Source organism: Siniperca chuatsi, linkage group LG22 (assembly GCF_020085105.1).
Source record: "Siniperca chuatsi isolate FFG_IHB_CAS linkage group LG22, ASM2008510v1, whole genome shotgun sequence".
NCBI classification, from domain to species: Eukaryota; Metazoa; Chordata; class Actinopteri; order Centrarchiformes; family Sinipercidae; genus Siniperca; species Siniperca chuatsi.
Window position 1 is genome coordinate 8,934,494 of NC_058063.1, and position 16,694 is coordinate 8,951,187.

Below are 16,694 nucleotides of genomic sequence, written 5' to 3' on the forward strand. Positions count from 1 at the left end.
AAAAGTACCGCATACTGGAAGCAGAGCTCCCTTAAGTTTTATTTACAATGTTTCAACCCAACACAGGTCTTCCTCAGGCAAAAAAGCAATGCAACTAAATTTATTTTGCATAAGGAAGACCTCTGTTGGGTAAAAACATTGATGGGCTCTAATTCCAGTGTACAGGCTTTTCTGTTCTTTTCATACATCACACTCATGATGAAAATAAACATGCGCCTCCTTGGCTAATAAACGCAACATTTCCTTTTATTAACTGAAAATACAGACATATTTTGTCAATCTCTTTCCAGCTCCTGTGTCTCTTTCTGACTCTCTGTTCTACTTAAACCAAACTTTCAATGGAGTCAACTAAGAAAAGAGCGGTGCATTTAGCAGTGCAGAGAAAAACAACGCAACAAGGTCCAAAATATCCACTAGCACTAAAACACTGAATATTTCGTAGTAATAATCTCCCACAGTATTTGGCCTTTCGGCATGGCTAGATAAGAAGCAAGGTTAAATTGCTTACTGGCTGGTGCTGTCCACTGAAACGCTAAAGTAAAGGACCTTCTCTCAGCAGTTAGTCCCAGTTATAGCCCAGTTGAGATCCCCAGTGGCTGTAAAGCTATGTTTCTTAAGCTGAGTGCTCAAAACCAAATTCCCTCCTTACAATGTCTATACTGTATGTCTTGACTTTTATCTTAGTTTGGTGCTCTGTTTATTAGTTTATTAGTAGAGCTTAGAGTGAGCATGCATGTTTGTAGCAGTAATTTAGCAAGCAATGTTAAATGCCTTTTTATGGAAATTGTCAGAGATAAACACTAGAAATGTTGAGGGTCTAAAAATGCCATTTCATTTCAGTTGCCCAAATCAGCGAGTAGTTATTGATTTTTTCCCTTTCTTCTTTTCTATTTTAGATCTTTCATTGACATCTTTCACATCGTCTCTCTCTGCCTGTTTCTCCTCTCTTTTGCTATCCTTTCTTGCTCCCTGTTCTTATTTTCCCCTGTTGCTTGCTCTCTAGGAATCAGCCAGAAAGCCTGAAAGATGACACCCCACTGTATCTGTCTCTCTTTCTCTGCTGCTGTCTCTCACACACACACAAGATCTCCTACCGTCACCCTCTCAGAAACGAAATCGCAAAACGTCACAAGATGAGAAAGGTTACACAATTTCACTCCCTCCTTCTGATCAGGAGTCTGAAGGGAGCCTGCAGGGATGATGAGTCGGAGGAGTAGGTGGTAGCATCGCCACACGGGAGGACAAAAAGAGAAAATGAGGAGTGAAAAATCATGAAAAGAGTGCAGGAAGCTCCTGTTTCATTCCTTGTTCCGGAGGGGTAAGTGAAGAAGAGATGGGCAGTGGGCGGGATGTTGAGAGAGGTAATGATGAGCAGGAGAGGCCCTGTGGTGAGGTGGGGGGGGGAGGGCAAAATCACATCTGGGACAAAATATGAGAAAAGAGGTGTCAGAAATAAAGGTGAGGGAAACAAAATAGAGCATACTGAAAGGAAATACAGAGAACTAAAGAAACGTGAGTGATGGAGAGGTGAACAGGAAAGACATCGTGGAGAAGCAGAGAATGAAACTTGCTCAAGTTTAAGAGAACCTGTCAGTGAAGTGATGTACTCCCCCAGTTACAACAGAAGACACAAGTTAAACGAGGAAAGTCGGCAGAGGTGAAAGAGATTGAGGGAGGGAGTTAGGGGAAACGACTGCAAACAATCATAGGACCATCGAGAGCGAGTACTGAAAGCGCAAAATGGTGAAAGGTACAGAAATTGGATAAACAGCAAGATGGAGAGAGGCTGAAAGTAGTAGAGAGCGACCAAGAGAGGCCAGCATATCACACAATGAGCAGAGGACTGGCAAGATACAAGTACCTCCGTAGGGACCCAACTGAGATTGGAATCGAAGGCAAAGGTGAATTATCCAAAGGGGAAATATAAACATACCATCTTTCTTATTTTCCCTTAAATTTAGTCATTAAAATTGTACAAAGAAACCCCACATTTGATTCATGAAACCATATTGTGTTTGTATTATACTCATGAAAATCTTGATCTTAAATTGAATGCACATTAAAGGAAATTTGTCGTTATCAAGTATCCAAACTAGTCTTAACTAGGACTGCAGTCTTTAGAGCTGTGAGCAAATTACAAAGTAGAATTAACTGTGGCAAACAATGATGATGATGGCAATAATGGCAATGAGGACAACAATACAATCTTCAAGCTTGAGCAGTAACAGGCCTAGAGAAAAGGAAAGCTTTTTGGAGGTTAATACTGCACAATACAATGCACTAGTGTGGAAGTTCAAAATAATTGGTTTGATTTTAAAACTAGAAACCAACACATATTTTGGCTGATGGGCATATTAGGACTTCAAGAGGTAGACACATTTCCTAGACAACTGAAATTGAGGGGTTCTTTGATTCCATAATTGGAAAGATTTCCATTCATTAATGACCTACCAGCAGTGGATTCCATCCAAAAACTTCAGCTATATACAGGTATCGAGGTCAAGTATGTCATAGTGTACTAAAAAATACCCCTTAACCTAAGCATGCACCATTTAATATGAAACACTTTATTAACTAGTTTGTGGCCTAGAGTTTGACACAAATGTTAAAGCTGCACTAATCAATTTTTAACACTAATGTGTCTCTCTCACAGCAGATTATCACCCAACTCCATAGTTTCTCTCATCTTTGTGGAGCTTTTTAGCCTTGTTTAGCTCATTGTTTTGGTTCAGTTTGCAGGATTACAAACAACTATGATCAGCCTCTTTGCACTACCTGCCCAGCACAAAACGTCAGAAAGACAAAGTTAGCGACTAGTTGGTGAACATAGTGGAGCCAGATATTTCTCTCAGAAGGAGGGGGAACAACTTATTGAAGCACAGCCTTATATTCAGCATGTTGACAGATACATGACTCCAAATGAATGCTTATGTTTGTCTGCGTCTGCTGGATGTGTAAATAGCTGTTTGCTAGCGCATTCACCATAACAACTTTATAAGGTGATAATATGTCAACGTTGTGTTTTCACATTGTTCCACTGCCTCCAAGTGGCCAAGAAAATCAATAGATGCAACTTTAACTTGGATTTGTGTGTGTTGATTCGAGTAGTGACGATTAAAATTCAGTACATACAAATTTCATGAATGAGACCCAAAGTTCTGTAACCACCTACTCCACTCTAACAAATACAATTCATATTCTTTCAATGGTAGATCTCTCCACAGCTCCCACTGAGCCTGTCCATTCAGCTGTGTGAAAAACGGATCACCTCATGTAGCTCAATTCATAAAACATTACTGACACTACCATGTTCAGGGGTCCCATTTCTTGTGTAGCTCAATAGCTAGGTTAGAAGGGTAAGGTGACACTAATACTGCTGGCAGGCTTCTGTTCCTACTGGGATAAAAAGCATGTGCACTCATATTGGTGCAGGGCACATTGGATAAAGGCATCCAACAAAAGTCATATGTTCTGTTCCTGGGTTTTTCTCTGTGATGGTACTTGTTGGTACCCAACAGTTGATTTTTTTTCTTATAAATTTAAACAGATCACAGAAGAACTTTTAAAAATTAGACATGGACAGACAGAGCTAGAGAGGATAAGGAGGGAGGTTAGTCACTGAGTTGACAGAATGAAGGGAGGTAATCATGGTCTCTCAATAAAATGTTACTTAGCAGCTGAATGACGAGTGGGCTGAAGAGGAACAAGAGAGAAAAATATGTGTGGAGAATGAGGACAGAGGTCAAGGAGAGAGCTGCTGAATGGAAGATATCTTATTGTTTTTCAGCATAAAGTTGAAAAAAATATGAGGTTTATACATTAGGATTTTTTGCTTTTTGCATTAAAATCTGATTTAAATCAATTTTGAAGCTTTATAATCTTGGGATGAATGTATACTTATTTAAAATAAGAAAACATTTAGATTTTTATCTACCATTGCATGCATGTAGTCATGTACATAGTCAAACCAAATAATTAATGTCAGATTCTGGGAAGTCAGTGCTAAAACTTTTTAAAATGCTGCTGTTGAGAGGCAGAAATGAGAGGGGAAAATTTTGTGAGGAGGAAAGGAGAAAAAGAACCAAAAGAATAAAGTTGAGAGATACGAGGACAGAGGAGCACAGATGAAGTGCCAAAATATATTTGGGTGACATAATAAAAGTCGAGAGATGAATTTTAATATTAATGTGTGAGTGGGGTAGGTTGGGTGATACTGATATGGTAGTCAAAAGTCGGAGTGACAGAAAAAGAAGCTAAAGGGAAGAAAAGAATCAAGGCGAAAGAGAAGAAGGTTAATTTTCTTCAAGGGAGGGTGACACAGAGGCAAAGAATATTTCTTAGAGTCAGGAGAGCAGAATAAAATGAGTTAAAGACAGCTAGAGCAAAGAGAGCAGGGAGGTCAGAGAGAAGTGGAGATTAAGAGTGAATGCAATGAACAAAGAATTGAATGAGAAGTCAGTGGAGGTGAAGGAGAGAGCAAATTAGATAGAAGGCTAAATTAAAGATTGTGGAGAGACTGGGAGGAAGGCAGAGAGAGAGAAAAGAAATGATGCATGAAGGTAAAAGCCTTGCAGGAGCCTCGGAGTCTTCTATCATTTTAGCACCTCTAGTTTGGGCATTGTTTCTCCTCCTTTGTCTTCCCTCTTTGCCTCTTCTGCCATCTCTCTTTCCCTGCCATCTCTTCTCACATCTGTTACATGAACAGGTGCTCTGTGTAGCATGTCATTATCAAATTAACTTTGCTACCTTGGAGTAATTAAACACACTATCTGACACTGTTGGTGTCTGTGGTATCGGTAGTGCTGCTGTTTATCAAAATTCAGCACATTTCCAATAAAACCTACCTTGAGGGTATGAGTTTTACACTAATCGGATGCTTGCTTTCTGTCCAGAATCTGTCAGCAGTTCTGCTAACAAAAAAAAGTATTTCAAGAAAAGAAGCTGCTTCTCATCATGTATTTAGACAAGGCAAATTATTATTTTCCTCTCTTCTGCTGCCGTAGTAGCGTCATCGATCTCTCCCTTTGCAGCTACTCCTATCTTGCTCCTTCTCTTTGCTCTTGTATATCCAATCAATCTTTATCTCTCTTCTGCTATCTCTCTACTTCTATCTCCTCATCTTTCAATCCTCTCTCCTGACTCTCTTCTCTCTCTAATCTTCTTCATGCTATGCCGAGTTGTTTGAGGAGTTATATTATAAAAAATACTGACAAGTTGAGTTCAAGAGTTACTGACAGCATTTGGTGAATTGACGTTGAGGGGGAGAAACAACTTTTGTATGTTTCTACTTCCGCTGATCTGAACCATGCAGGCAAAAGGTTCTGAATGCTGTGAATTGGTACATGAATATCCTTAGAGAATCCCTTCAAATCTGGTATTGTCTCACATAGATTGACATTGCAATTCTTGCTCAATATGAGCATTCTGAGGCCATCAACCCTCATCATTAGCTCTCTTGACAATCTGCAGTCATCATTCAGGCCTCATTTCTCCTGAGCCTTGTTAACCATAATTGCAAACAGAAAAAAATATTAAATACTAGACAGAAATAGCTATTAGTGTCTGGGTGCTAGTGGATTCTATATGTTGAATGTTCATGATAGGTATTTAATTTAAAGTGTCCTGTCAAAATGGCACTACATTAAAGACATTTGACAGACAAATAATGTCAATAGATTTTTTTCTTACCACTTGCTCTTAGCTTTACATTTGTAATCTATTGCTTACTATTGCCCATGCGTTTTTATTTGATGTAGGTGTGTTGATGCCAAATCCAAAAGTACCATTTTGATGACAAAGACTGAATGATGCGTTAAAAAGTTCTATATCATTTTTTCATCAGTTGTTTTTTTCTTGTTTTTCTGGCATTTCGGATTGCCAAAATAATGCAAAACGAGTTAACAATAGCTCTGCCTATGTATTTTTAAAGATAATTTTATTTATTATAAAAATGTTAAAAGTGCAACTCAATATTGAACTGAAATCTACATTTGTCCTTGTGAAAGTTCAGAGCATTAAACATAAGAGCTTAAATTGCATCTTCTTTATTATACCATAGTGTACTGTATATGTCCATTAATCCCTACATATGTGGTTTTTCGTGCCTGATTATTTCTTTTACAATATTTTTACAATCTCTCTTCTCAGTAGAATTGTGTCCCTGTAAGTTACAATGTCTGCACTTATTAAATCAGTTGTGTTCCTCGGCCAAGTTACAGAAAGTTGAGTCATGTTTTAAAAGAACTCTGGAATTATCTCTTAGAGCTGAGGACAATTCAGCTGTTTTGTATTTTTCGTATAGTTTACTGCTTTAACTGTTTTTTGAAGTTTACTGATTGCTACTGTTTCTATCATGGCAGAGTTCAGCATGTTGCAGAACTGGTCCAACTGGTTTCTAGCGCAGGAGGTCCTGGGTCCTGATGCATCCTGAGTCAGCAGTTACTCAGCAGACTGCAGGGAAATGCATCATATCTTGATCATAACTGCAAATGTCAGGAAGTTTGGCTACAGGCTGGCATGGCCTTTCAAGACACACACATGCGCACACACACAACATGAGCACGCAGAAACGCACAAACTCCACTGCCACAAGGTTATCTTGTAGTGCGTATATATCCGCGTTTGTGTGTGTGTGTGTGTGTGTGTGTGTGTGTGTTAAAAGGTGAGTTTGTGTGTGGATGTGTGTGTTTGCACGTTACTCAGCATTTTTTTTAATTAGTCAAATTGGGCCAGGGTTTTGCCTTAGGCAAAGAAAACAGAGGGAGGGGTGGTGTTCTGCGCCGTGTTGTTCTTGCCTGTCACACATAAGTGCACACACACACACGCAGACAAACACACACTGACTCTCTCTTTCTCAAAGGTGAATGTAGCACAGACTCAGTCCTGCTTTTATTTTGGCCACTTATGAGTTTCAGATCAAATTGCCCTCTAACCTGATGTCCGGAAACACACACACACATACACACACTCCCTCTCTCGCTCTTCTTGATCTCCTCTGGTGTCACTGTTGATGGCCTCAAATTAGGACACTGTCTTCCACTCCTGTGACGTCTGGTGTCTACAGCTCAAGAGGCAAGAGAACATATTAACCCTTTTCGCACATATAACACCACACACACCAGTTACCCAGTCAGTTGATCCTATTGTGGTTAAAGGATATTTTATCTTCCTGCTAATAAATTGTGGCAGAGTACTTAAGTTCCAAAAAAAATCTGTCTCACTCACTCATACACGCACACACACACACGCACACACACACATTATAAAACGAGCTCATTCTGCCATGGATATACACAGAGGCACAAAGTTAAACACAACATGACAAAAACCCCACCCATGCGCCCCTCCTCCCTCTTTCCCTTGCTCATCATCATCTATTTGTCCATCTCTAGGTGTGTCAGCATTCTCACATTCACCTCTCTCTCCACATCTTTCACACACTCAATCTTGGACATTTAGCAGCGTCTGCAAAGGGCTTGATAGAAAATGAAAACATGCCAGAGGAGAGGTAGATGAAAACACGGAATAAGATTGAGGGCAGTTAAAAAAATAAAAATTCACCTCTTTCTATCTCTGCCTTTCTCTGTCTCTTCAAAGATTTGAGGCTTTATTTTCCATAACCACTACTTTTGATAGATGATGATTTAGGTTCCTGCCTCACAGATGTCTTCCAGTGGCGGTATTCTGGGTACATCCACTGGGATGAGAACCAGAGGCAAACCCAGATCATGCTGGTGGGATTACATTTCCCATCTAGCCTTGGGATCCCCCAGTAAACGCTAGATGATATGGCTAGGGAGAAGGATGTCTGGGCTACCATGTTTTACCTGTTGACACCGGGACTGTGTCTTTTCTTCTGCTCATCTGTATTTTTAGAAGTTGAATTAGCTATGTTCAGTTGCAGATCGCTGCCAGCTCACATCTTTGCTTTGTTGCTAAATTAGTATTGAACTCAGCTGCAGGTAGAAGTGAAAGGGTCTTGTAATGCTTTACATTAGACTGTCTGAAACCAGCAGATATGGTTGATAATAACAAAGCATCAGAATCATGATCCATTAGTCTGACAGCTTTTAGTTCTTGTTCTACCTCTCTCTCTGTTTGTCACTTTGTGGTCTTGTGGTCTCTTTCCTATTCTGCGTTTCATATCAAATCTGTCCTTTTACTCCTTTTTGTCTTTCTAAATGCATTTCCATCTGTTCCTGGAACTATTGATCTCCTTTTTTTCCCGCAGTTTGCTACTCTTTTATGTACTGTTTTTCTCACCCAATCTTTTCGCTGTCTTATATGCTGTTTTTAATTAACTCAAGAAGGGTTACTGCACCCTTACCTTCTAATCAACTCCTCTGACTGACAGGTAAACAACTTCATTTTTGCCACACAGGCATGCATGCAATAAAGCTTCTTTCACTCACAAGTTTGCCTAGAGCTCAAAACATCATCACATTTCTCTCCCAATTCAAGCTAAACCAAAGAGCTAGCATTTCTTTTCTTCATCTATATTGATCTTATTCCCTAAATTAAGAGTGCTGATTTAAATAGCACCTAAAGGTATAATATTTAAGATTTCCGCATTAAAATGTCTAAAAACGACTAGACCTATGTTATATATTTTGTTGAGATGTGCACTTACTTTATACCAAATGTTTCCAACAATATTCAAACCTAGAGAAATCCATAATTTTAATCAAACTAACTGTGTTTTATTTGTTCGCCTGTCAATGGTGTCATATCCCCTTTGCGCATGCATCAGCGTTGTGGTTGTCTGCCAGAAACTAATGAATTGATTCTTTATCTAGGCCACATTTTAACAATACACTTTTTAGATCTTGGTCGTATTTAACTATATATTTTAACTAGTTGAAGGATTTTAGTCATCGGACGTCTGGATCTTAAGTTATCAGAGAAACGAGCTGAGCAAACGTTAGTAGCAGCTCGGTTCGCAACATCTTGTATCCGCCGAACAGTGTCGGAGAAACAGAGTTTTAACATGAAACTACTTTATTCTGTGTTTTTACTTGTTTTAATCAACGGATCCATTTGTTTTGGAGAGACGACCTCTGCGGATAATTAGTCTCTTGTTAAAAACCTCCTGAACATCTGGATCTTAAGTTATCAGAGAAACAAGCTGAACAAATGGCTCGCAGCCTCTCTGGGATGTCCTTTGTCCGCCAACCAGCGTCGGAGAAACACTGATTTTTAACGTGAAACTGCTTTATTCAGTGTTTTTTTTTTTTAATCGGTTTTATTTACCTGGGGCCTCATTTATAATCGTTGCATATACACAAAACGAGGCCTGAAAGAGGCACGCGCAACTTTCCACGCAAAGGTTGTGATCTATAAAAACAAACTTGATGAGAGAATGTGCGCACCTGTAAGCAAACTCTGACCCATGCGTACGAACATAGCAGGGGACAGGGGAAATTGGTGTCGCAGATGTTGAGGTGGTGAATTGAAGCCAGATTGTATAATGATGCCTCTCACACATTCAGTTTCACTTAATATCAAATGTTGATTATAGATCCACATTATCATAAACATTCAAACCAGCAGTTTTATTTGTACTTGCACTTGTAGTGAGCCATAACTACTCCATAAGCACCTTTTAATTTGAAAAAGATATAAGCCAACTCAAATCTTACATCAAAGTCCGCTCAATATTTCATCAGCGCTGTCTCACCATCACATTCCCCACCCTCGAGGGCCAGACTAACTGATGAAACCATTTTCGGTTGTAGAAATCCAAGATTACATCAAATAGCATTAAAGAATCTTCAAATACTGCCCATAAATCATATCAAGTACGATTTTAGTAGTTATGTAGTTTTTGTGTGTAAAAATTTGCTTTTGTTTGTGACCCCGCTTCTGTGGCCATCAAACAATATGTGCTTTCTAACCTCCACCTCACAAGTACCTCTGTTTCTGTGTCAGAAAAATTAACTTTCATGTGGTGCTTTTCATCGACCATTTATGGTTGAATGTGGGTGTGTAGAGGGCTGGATATGAGGCTGATCAACGTACGCACATTTCTGTGGACTGTAATTTATTTAGCACACACCATTTTTGACTTTTGTGCGCACGTACACTTTTAGTATGGATCCTATGCACTGTTAGAAATGAGACCCCTGGTCTGTTTGCTTTGGAGAGGGAGACCTCTACGGATAATTCGGCTCTCAGTAAAAACCTCCTGAACGATGAACACTGAAGGAAGCTGACTGCAATGATGGTGAACTCCCGTGATAACACGCTACTTCGCGACATCATCAGACTACATCTTTTGTTACTATTGTGAGAGACCCCTAGCGGCAGAAATGACATACATGCGTTTAATTGTCTTAAAATCTGGTTTAGGTACTTAGTGATGTACTAAACTACAATGACAAATAATGTCATACTGTAAATTCTTTTCACACATACATTATATGCGTTTGTGAAAAACCCATGTAAAGTACATCTGTAAACACACATGCACACAAACATGACACACAACTTACTCCCTTGTGTTAATGAGTCCATCTCTGTTCCATACATGTAATTTTTATTATTTATATCAAGTCCAGAGAACAATATTGACTTTGGCAAAATGAAATAAAAACAGAAAGGAAACAACAGTAATGGTTAAAAGTGATTATTCTTATGTCATTGGCTCTGTTTTATAGGCATCTGTCTGTGTGTGCTTGCCAGTTTGTGTGTTTTGTCTTGTGTGCTTCTTCAATATCTGTTTTGATCTTTATTTTTCTGCCTATGATTATATAATCAACATTTTTCTGTTCTAATCTTGAAGATTTTCTGTCTAAAACAAAAAATCACACATTTTATATTTTGTATTTGATCCTAACATCATTCCCCAGAAAACTTTGAAAAACAGAAACACATGGTGCGACAAGTAACATCATTTTATATATATACTATATATATGTACTTTCAAGTTTTCCCTTCATTTTTTTCTCTTTGATAGAAGTTTTTAAGAGTCTGTGGTTTGTGCCAGTGGATCAGTCGACCCATCATAAGTTTTACAAAGTCTTCCAGTGAAGAGTTTATATTGTCAGTAGCTTCCATAGTGGTCATTTTTTTTAACTGCTTCCATTCTGAAAACATTCACTGATGTGATGTAATGTGAATCCATGTGGCACAAAGGAGTTTGAAGTCACAAAAAATGTATTTTAAATTTTGATTCCCCCTTAAGGATTTGCAGCTTTCTGACCATAGAAATAGTGATTTATTCTCATTTCTCTTTAAACATTTTGCTCTTACTTCAATTCAGGTGGACCTTAAGTCCACTACTAATCTTAAATTTTTAGATTTATTCTGTTTACTGCATTTCCAGAAAGCGCTGAACCTTATTTAACACAAATGGAGTCTGGTTGACTGGATTGCCCCCACATTCATATACATGTGCACACACAAATACATACAGGCACACGTATACACATCCTGTCCCTGATCCATCAATGCATGCACACTTATGCATTCATCAGCATTATTCATTTGTTCATTTGGTCCATTATCATCCTACATCCAATATGATCTTGTCTTTCAGAAATGCAAACTTGCACGTTTCATCATACACCCTTGTCTCCTCCATTTTGTAATCCATATCGACTCCATTGTAATCCCAATGTCTTTCTTTTAATAATGTCTGTGCTCCACTCGCTCTTTCCAGCCTGCATTGATTGATCATGTCCAGTGCACCCGGCTCTGTATTTATGCGCCCATAATCCGCAGGCACGGCAAGCCAAAATCATTGTCCAGCCACAGAGGACACATAAGTCACATTCAGTGGATTTTGGAAAAGAGTTTCAAAATGGCCATCAGTGTTGGAGTCAAAGAACAAGATAACAAAGCAGGACTATGTCATCCAAATCTTTTTTTACTGTAGTATTTTGTCATTTTTCTCCAGTATTACCGGTTGTGTTGTTGTTTTTGATCCAGTGTAAACCCTTGTGGGGGCTGAGGCCCTGGAGTTGAAGTGTTCACAAGAGTCTGGTTCTATTAGTGTATAGGCTTTACTGAGATCCACGCTGAGCTCACACCAATTTTGTTTCTGCTGTATATTCTTTGTTCTGTTGCTCTATTGATGTTTGTTTCATTACGTCTCTCCCTCTGTGACTATATATATCACTCACATTGTCCATTCTTACAACTGTCACTCTCTTTGTCTTGATTTTTCTGAGTTTTGTTTTTGTTACTATTTTCTTTTCTATCTTGAATTGAGCTTGAGCTCAGCCTTGAATATTTACTCAGCACTCTTCAGGTCAACTATAAAGAGCCTCTTAAAAATCTTCACCTCACTTCCAGGTACACTTTCCCCTCTCCTCTCCATTTTTCTTGACTTTTCCCAGGGCAAATCAGGGAGCTGCACAAGTGAGACTGAACTCAATTTTACTCTCCTCCCTTCCTCTGAACTCTCAACCTTCCCTTCCTCATCTGCAATCACTTCATCTTTGCTTTCCTGCACTCTCAATTTCTCCCCTGACTCCACCTCTTTGCCCTCCTCAAATCAAGATTCCATTCAAACTGTCCTCTCACAGCCCCGCTACACAACACTTTCCTCCAGTTCTTCGGCGCTCCTTCCATCCTTTCCTTTTTCCCTCCCCCTGTCTTGTACGCAGCTTGTTTTCCCTGTAGTGATCCCAGTGTTAGAGTTGGAGTTGGTGGTGTTATAAGCGTGGATATATCCCCGTTGGAACTCGCAGCGTGACCCAAAGCCCCCTGCACTTTCAGCCTCGTCGCTGGTTGTTGAAGATGTTGTGCTTGTCGTCGAGGCGCACTGCACCAGCATTCCATGAAGCGACTGGCTCCGCCTCGTCCAGATCACACTCAGCCGCTTGGCGTAACTGACAGCACCATAGCGCTTGGCAACAGTCGCCGCAGCATCAGTCGCTAGGGCGACAGAGGAGCCCATATCCAGCGAGTGCCGCCGTTTGCTAACGGTCCCAGAAGCCGGGCTTAGAGGGGATAGAGGGCTTTGATAAGCCTGTGAGGAGTTCCATTTGTCCCTGCCTCGGGGAGTGATTCTCCAGTCCAGCAGCTCTGAGTCTCTCAGGGGTGCAGCCAGAGAGAAACTGGCACGATTGGTCAGTTCTCGCTCCAGACGGGGTTTTGGGCGGTCCCTGGAGCGTGACTGACGGGGCAGGGTGGATGGAGGGGAAGGGGAGTAATAGAGGGGAGTTCTGTCACTTTCAAGGGTGTATGGCGGCACCTTCTCCAGCTTCCTTTGCCTCACCACCAATGCCATCTCACCTTCTGCCCCTGTCGTTGTGGAAACTACCCCTCCAGCTGAAAGAAACTGCTCCAGGTTGACTTTAGGCTTGGGCCTGGGCTTTGGAGGGAGTTTTGGAGGCAGAGAGGAAGCAGAATCAGTCGCTTCCTTTTCCTTTTCCTTGTCTTTCTCCTTCTCCCCTCCTCTCTTGGAAGGCAGACCATTGGGCAGGACCACCATCATCATGTCCCCGGAACCATTTGATTGGTAGCACCCACTACCGTTTCCCCCTTTGTCCGCACTCCCTATGCCTCCTCCCTGACAGCAGGCCCCGCCTCCTGCCTCAGTGTTGCTGTTGTGACATATTATGTGGTCGCCATGATTGCAGACACGGTGGCGAACCATAAGAGCCACAGTGAACACGAGTAGGGTGACAACAACAACACCGCCAACCAATATGGTGAGTGTCCCGCCTAGGAAATGGGCTTGAAGAGAGCGGCATGCTGGGTAAACATCCTTGGTGGAGAACGTGGCACAGCCCAGGACTTTTGTTGCCGCTAATGATGTGATTGTGTCATCAAAAATGGCCAACACACACAGGTTGTAGTCCACACCAGAAACCAAGTTCTTCAACAGGAAATGGTCACTGGTCGATGGTAGAATTCTAAAGAGGGATAAAAGAAAGAAAAGGAGAGTTCAGTTAAATAAACAAGCATGCTGTGCACATGATTTGTAGTGAAATGCAAAATATCTGCAGTAACTCGAAGCCTAGCTTTATATTCGGACTATGGTGGAACTAAGGAGAAAGGGTTGAATATTGGAAAGAAGCAGTGGAAAGGAGGGGTGAAAGGATGGTTAGAAACAGCACAGGAGTGGATACTGCAGTAGGGGGAGAGAGGGAAAATGAGGCTATTGATAGAGAGCGCGCCCAGGGAACATGAAAAGAGAACTCTGTCTGCTCATTTGGAGTGCAAGGGTGTGTGTATGTGTGCATGCTCGTACTTGAATCCCTGTGACAAGCAAACGTCAAGCCATTTTGTGGGACCTCACATTCACAAAAAAAAAAAAAAAAAAAAAAAAGAGGCCATTTTAGGTTTAATGGTCAGGGCTAGGATAACCCTAAAGCTTGGACATTTTATTTTGATTAGAGTTTATAGGAAATGAATGTGTAGATGTATTGTCATCACAAGTGAGGGTGTGTTTTGTTGTATTTTGACTGCAAATGTATTCCTGCATGTGTCTGTAATGGGTGAGTGCTTGCGTGGGATAATCAAGAGAGAAGTGCTTTGAATGTGTCCTCGTTTTAAGTGTTAGAGCAGCCGTTAGAGCTAACAAACGGGGGAGAGGTGAACAATAGAGAAACGGAGAGAGGGGAAAAAACAATGAAGTGAGGTGGTGATAAGAACGGAGGGGCATAGGCTTTACATAAGTTGTATGTGCTTATCTCAGTGTGTGCATGTGTCTGTGGTTGTATATGTTTGTATTTATGATGCACTGGAATAAACTGTGTATTTTTATGTTGATGGGTTTGTGTACATGCTAGGGTAAAGTGTGTGTGGGAGACTGTAGCACAACTCAAGTGTCTGTTGCTGACGGGTATGACTTTGCCCTCTGCTGTCCAACCCTGTTGTGTGGGCAAGTGTGTTTGTGCATTTTTGTGTTGCTACCATGAATATTTTGTCAGTGATTTCTCTTTTCTTTCCTCTCCTGCATTCTGTTTTTCCAATTCCTTTTTTTCCTCTCCCTTTTCTTGCTACATCAAAGGGCTTATTTGTATCGTCTGTTGCTAACCATTCCAGCTCCCTTCAGACTTGAGCTACATAAATGCCATCTAGTGTGACTCAGACACCAGGGGCGCCACTGCAGAAAGCCCCTAACCTTAGTCTGTTTAAATGCATTCAAAATAAAGAGACCAAGGACAGCAACAATTTAACCTACTTGTATATTTCTTTTGTTTTGAATTGGGTGTAATTTAGCTGCTGTTACTTAAGCAAGTTTTACAAATGAAATGTGTTTGTGTAAACTGTTATTTCACACAAACACATTTCATTTTTAAAAATTTCTATCAGTGTGAAATTATGGAATTAAGTGTCTTCAATAATGCTAAGTTTGCTGGGAAACAAAAGAGGGGGCCTACTCAATGCAAGCCAGGGGGCAGACCCATGGATTTGGGTTACGGTACTTCTAAGTAGGATTATTGATCAATGATTTTCACCGCCTTCTCAAGGCTTAAAAGTGAACACAAATTTTCTGAACAAATGCCCAGAATATCAACTATTGCACAGGTATAATTTAGGATTAAAAGTGTTTTTTTGCAAAGAACAGCGTGTTGCAAACTCAGTTACGCCTCCTTAGCAAATCTCCTGGACTAATTTGAACAGCAAGCACCAGCACAGAAATACCCCCAAACTCCTGATTTCCAGCAGAAGTTCAATATGATTTGTATACTGTTTGACACTCCAAGTCCCAATATAATCTGAATGGACACATGGGGCATTCTCATCAAAATCAGCTTTATCCAGTGGTCATTAGGTCACTATAGATTGCTTTCTAACACTGTTACACATTCACCAATTAACTTATTCTCTGCACTGGAGCGACTTCAGAATCAGAAGTACTTTATTGATCCCAGAGGGGAAACTCTTTCGTTACAGCTGCTCACTATCATCGTCAATGCACACAGGAATAGAAGTACTAAGCAAATCAAAATATAATATACTATAATACAGCTAAGATAAATTAGTACAAAGTGGATATAAGTGGATTTACAGACCAGGTGTGCATTACCATAGCAAAGACTCGTTTTACTTCTAGTGAAAGCATCTCGTCATGCAATATCCACACATTAAATACTCCGTTTTATTTATTATCCAGAATATTAGTCATCTGTTTCTTTCATAGAGCAGACGCTGACATGAAAATCATCTTGTTGAATCACAACAGATTCCTAACAAGACTACAAAATGAAACAGTAAAACAGCAAACAGACAACATAGTCAACATTTAAATGGTCAAAGAGGAGGGCTTACTTAAACCCATTTGCCATAATTCCCCAGGAAATGCCAGTATCCATTCGCACACTTTAGTCTTTTTCAACTAATGTCTTCTCTCAAAGAACTTTTATTCTTCACAGTATCAGGCAGCTCTGCTGTGAAATGATGGACACTGATTGTATTGCAATTGTATTGCAAACCCAAAACTTCAGAGCAATAACTAAAATTGGGAAAGAAAGTAGCAAAGAAAAGGTTTTGAGTAAGTACTTTTTATATTCCTACAGCAAAGAGTAAGGCATCTTAAGAAGCGAAATCAAACCAAAGCATTATAACCAAATATTTCAGGAATGAAAACCCAAAATGAAAGCCTGTCTTGGGCAATCAGCCACACCAGGGGATTGTGAATTGCTCCTGTAAAGTCCACTAGTAAAGACAGTGGGTGCTCAATCAGATTTCCCATATGAAATATGCAAGAAGCAGCACTCACAACGCTACCGCTGCCT

General features: G+C 40.3%; 2 protein-coding genes across 3 annotated transcripts in view; one reads left to right on the plus strand and one right to left on the minus strand.

Annotated features, from left to right (window-relative positions):
- The window catches only part of LOC122870500 (pyruvate carboxylase, mitochondrial-like), a 292,268-nt gene that overhangs the window by 160,851 nt on the left and 114,723 nt on the right, over nt 1–16,694 (plus strand). The window lies entirely within an intron of this gene.
- Nucleotides 10,518–16,694, minus strand: part of LOC122870502 (leucine-rich repeat and fibronectin type-III domain-containing protein 4) — a 160,238-nt gene continuing 154,061 nt past the window's right edge. The window contains 1 exon segment of the mRNA XM_044184730.1: nt 10,518–13,862. Within this exon segment, the coding sequence (XP_044040665.1) occupies nt 12,533–13,862 (1,330 nt within the window). The 3' untranslated portion in view covers nt 10,518–12,532.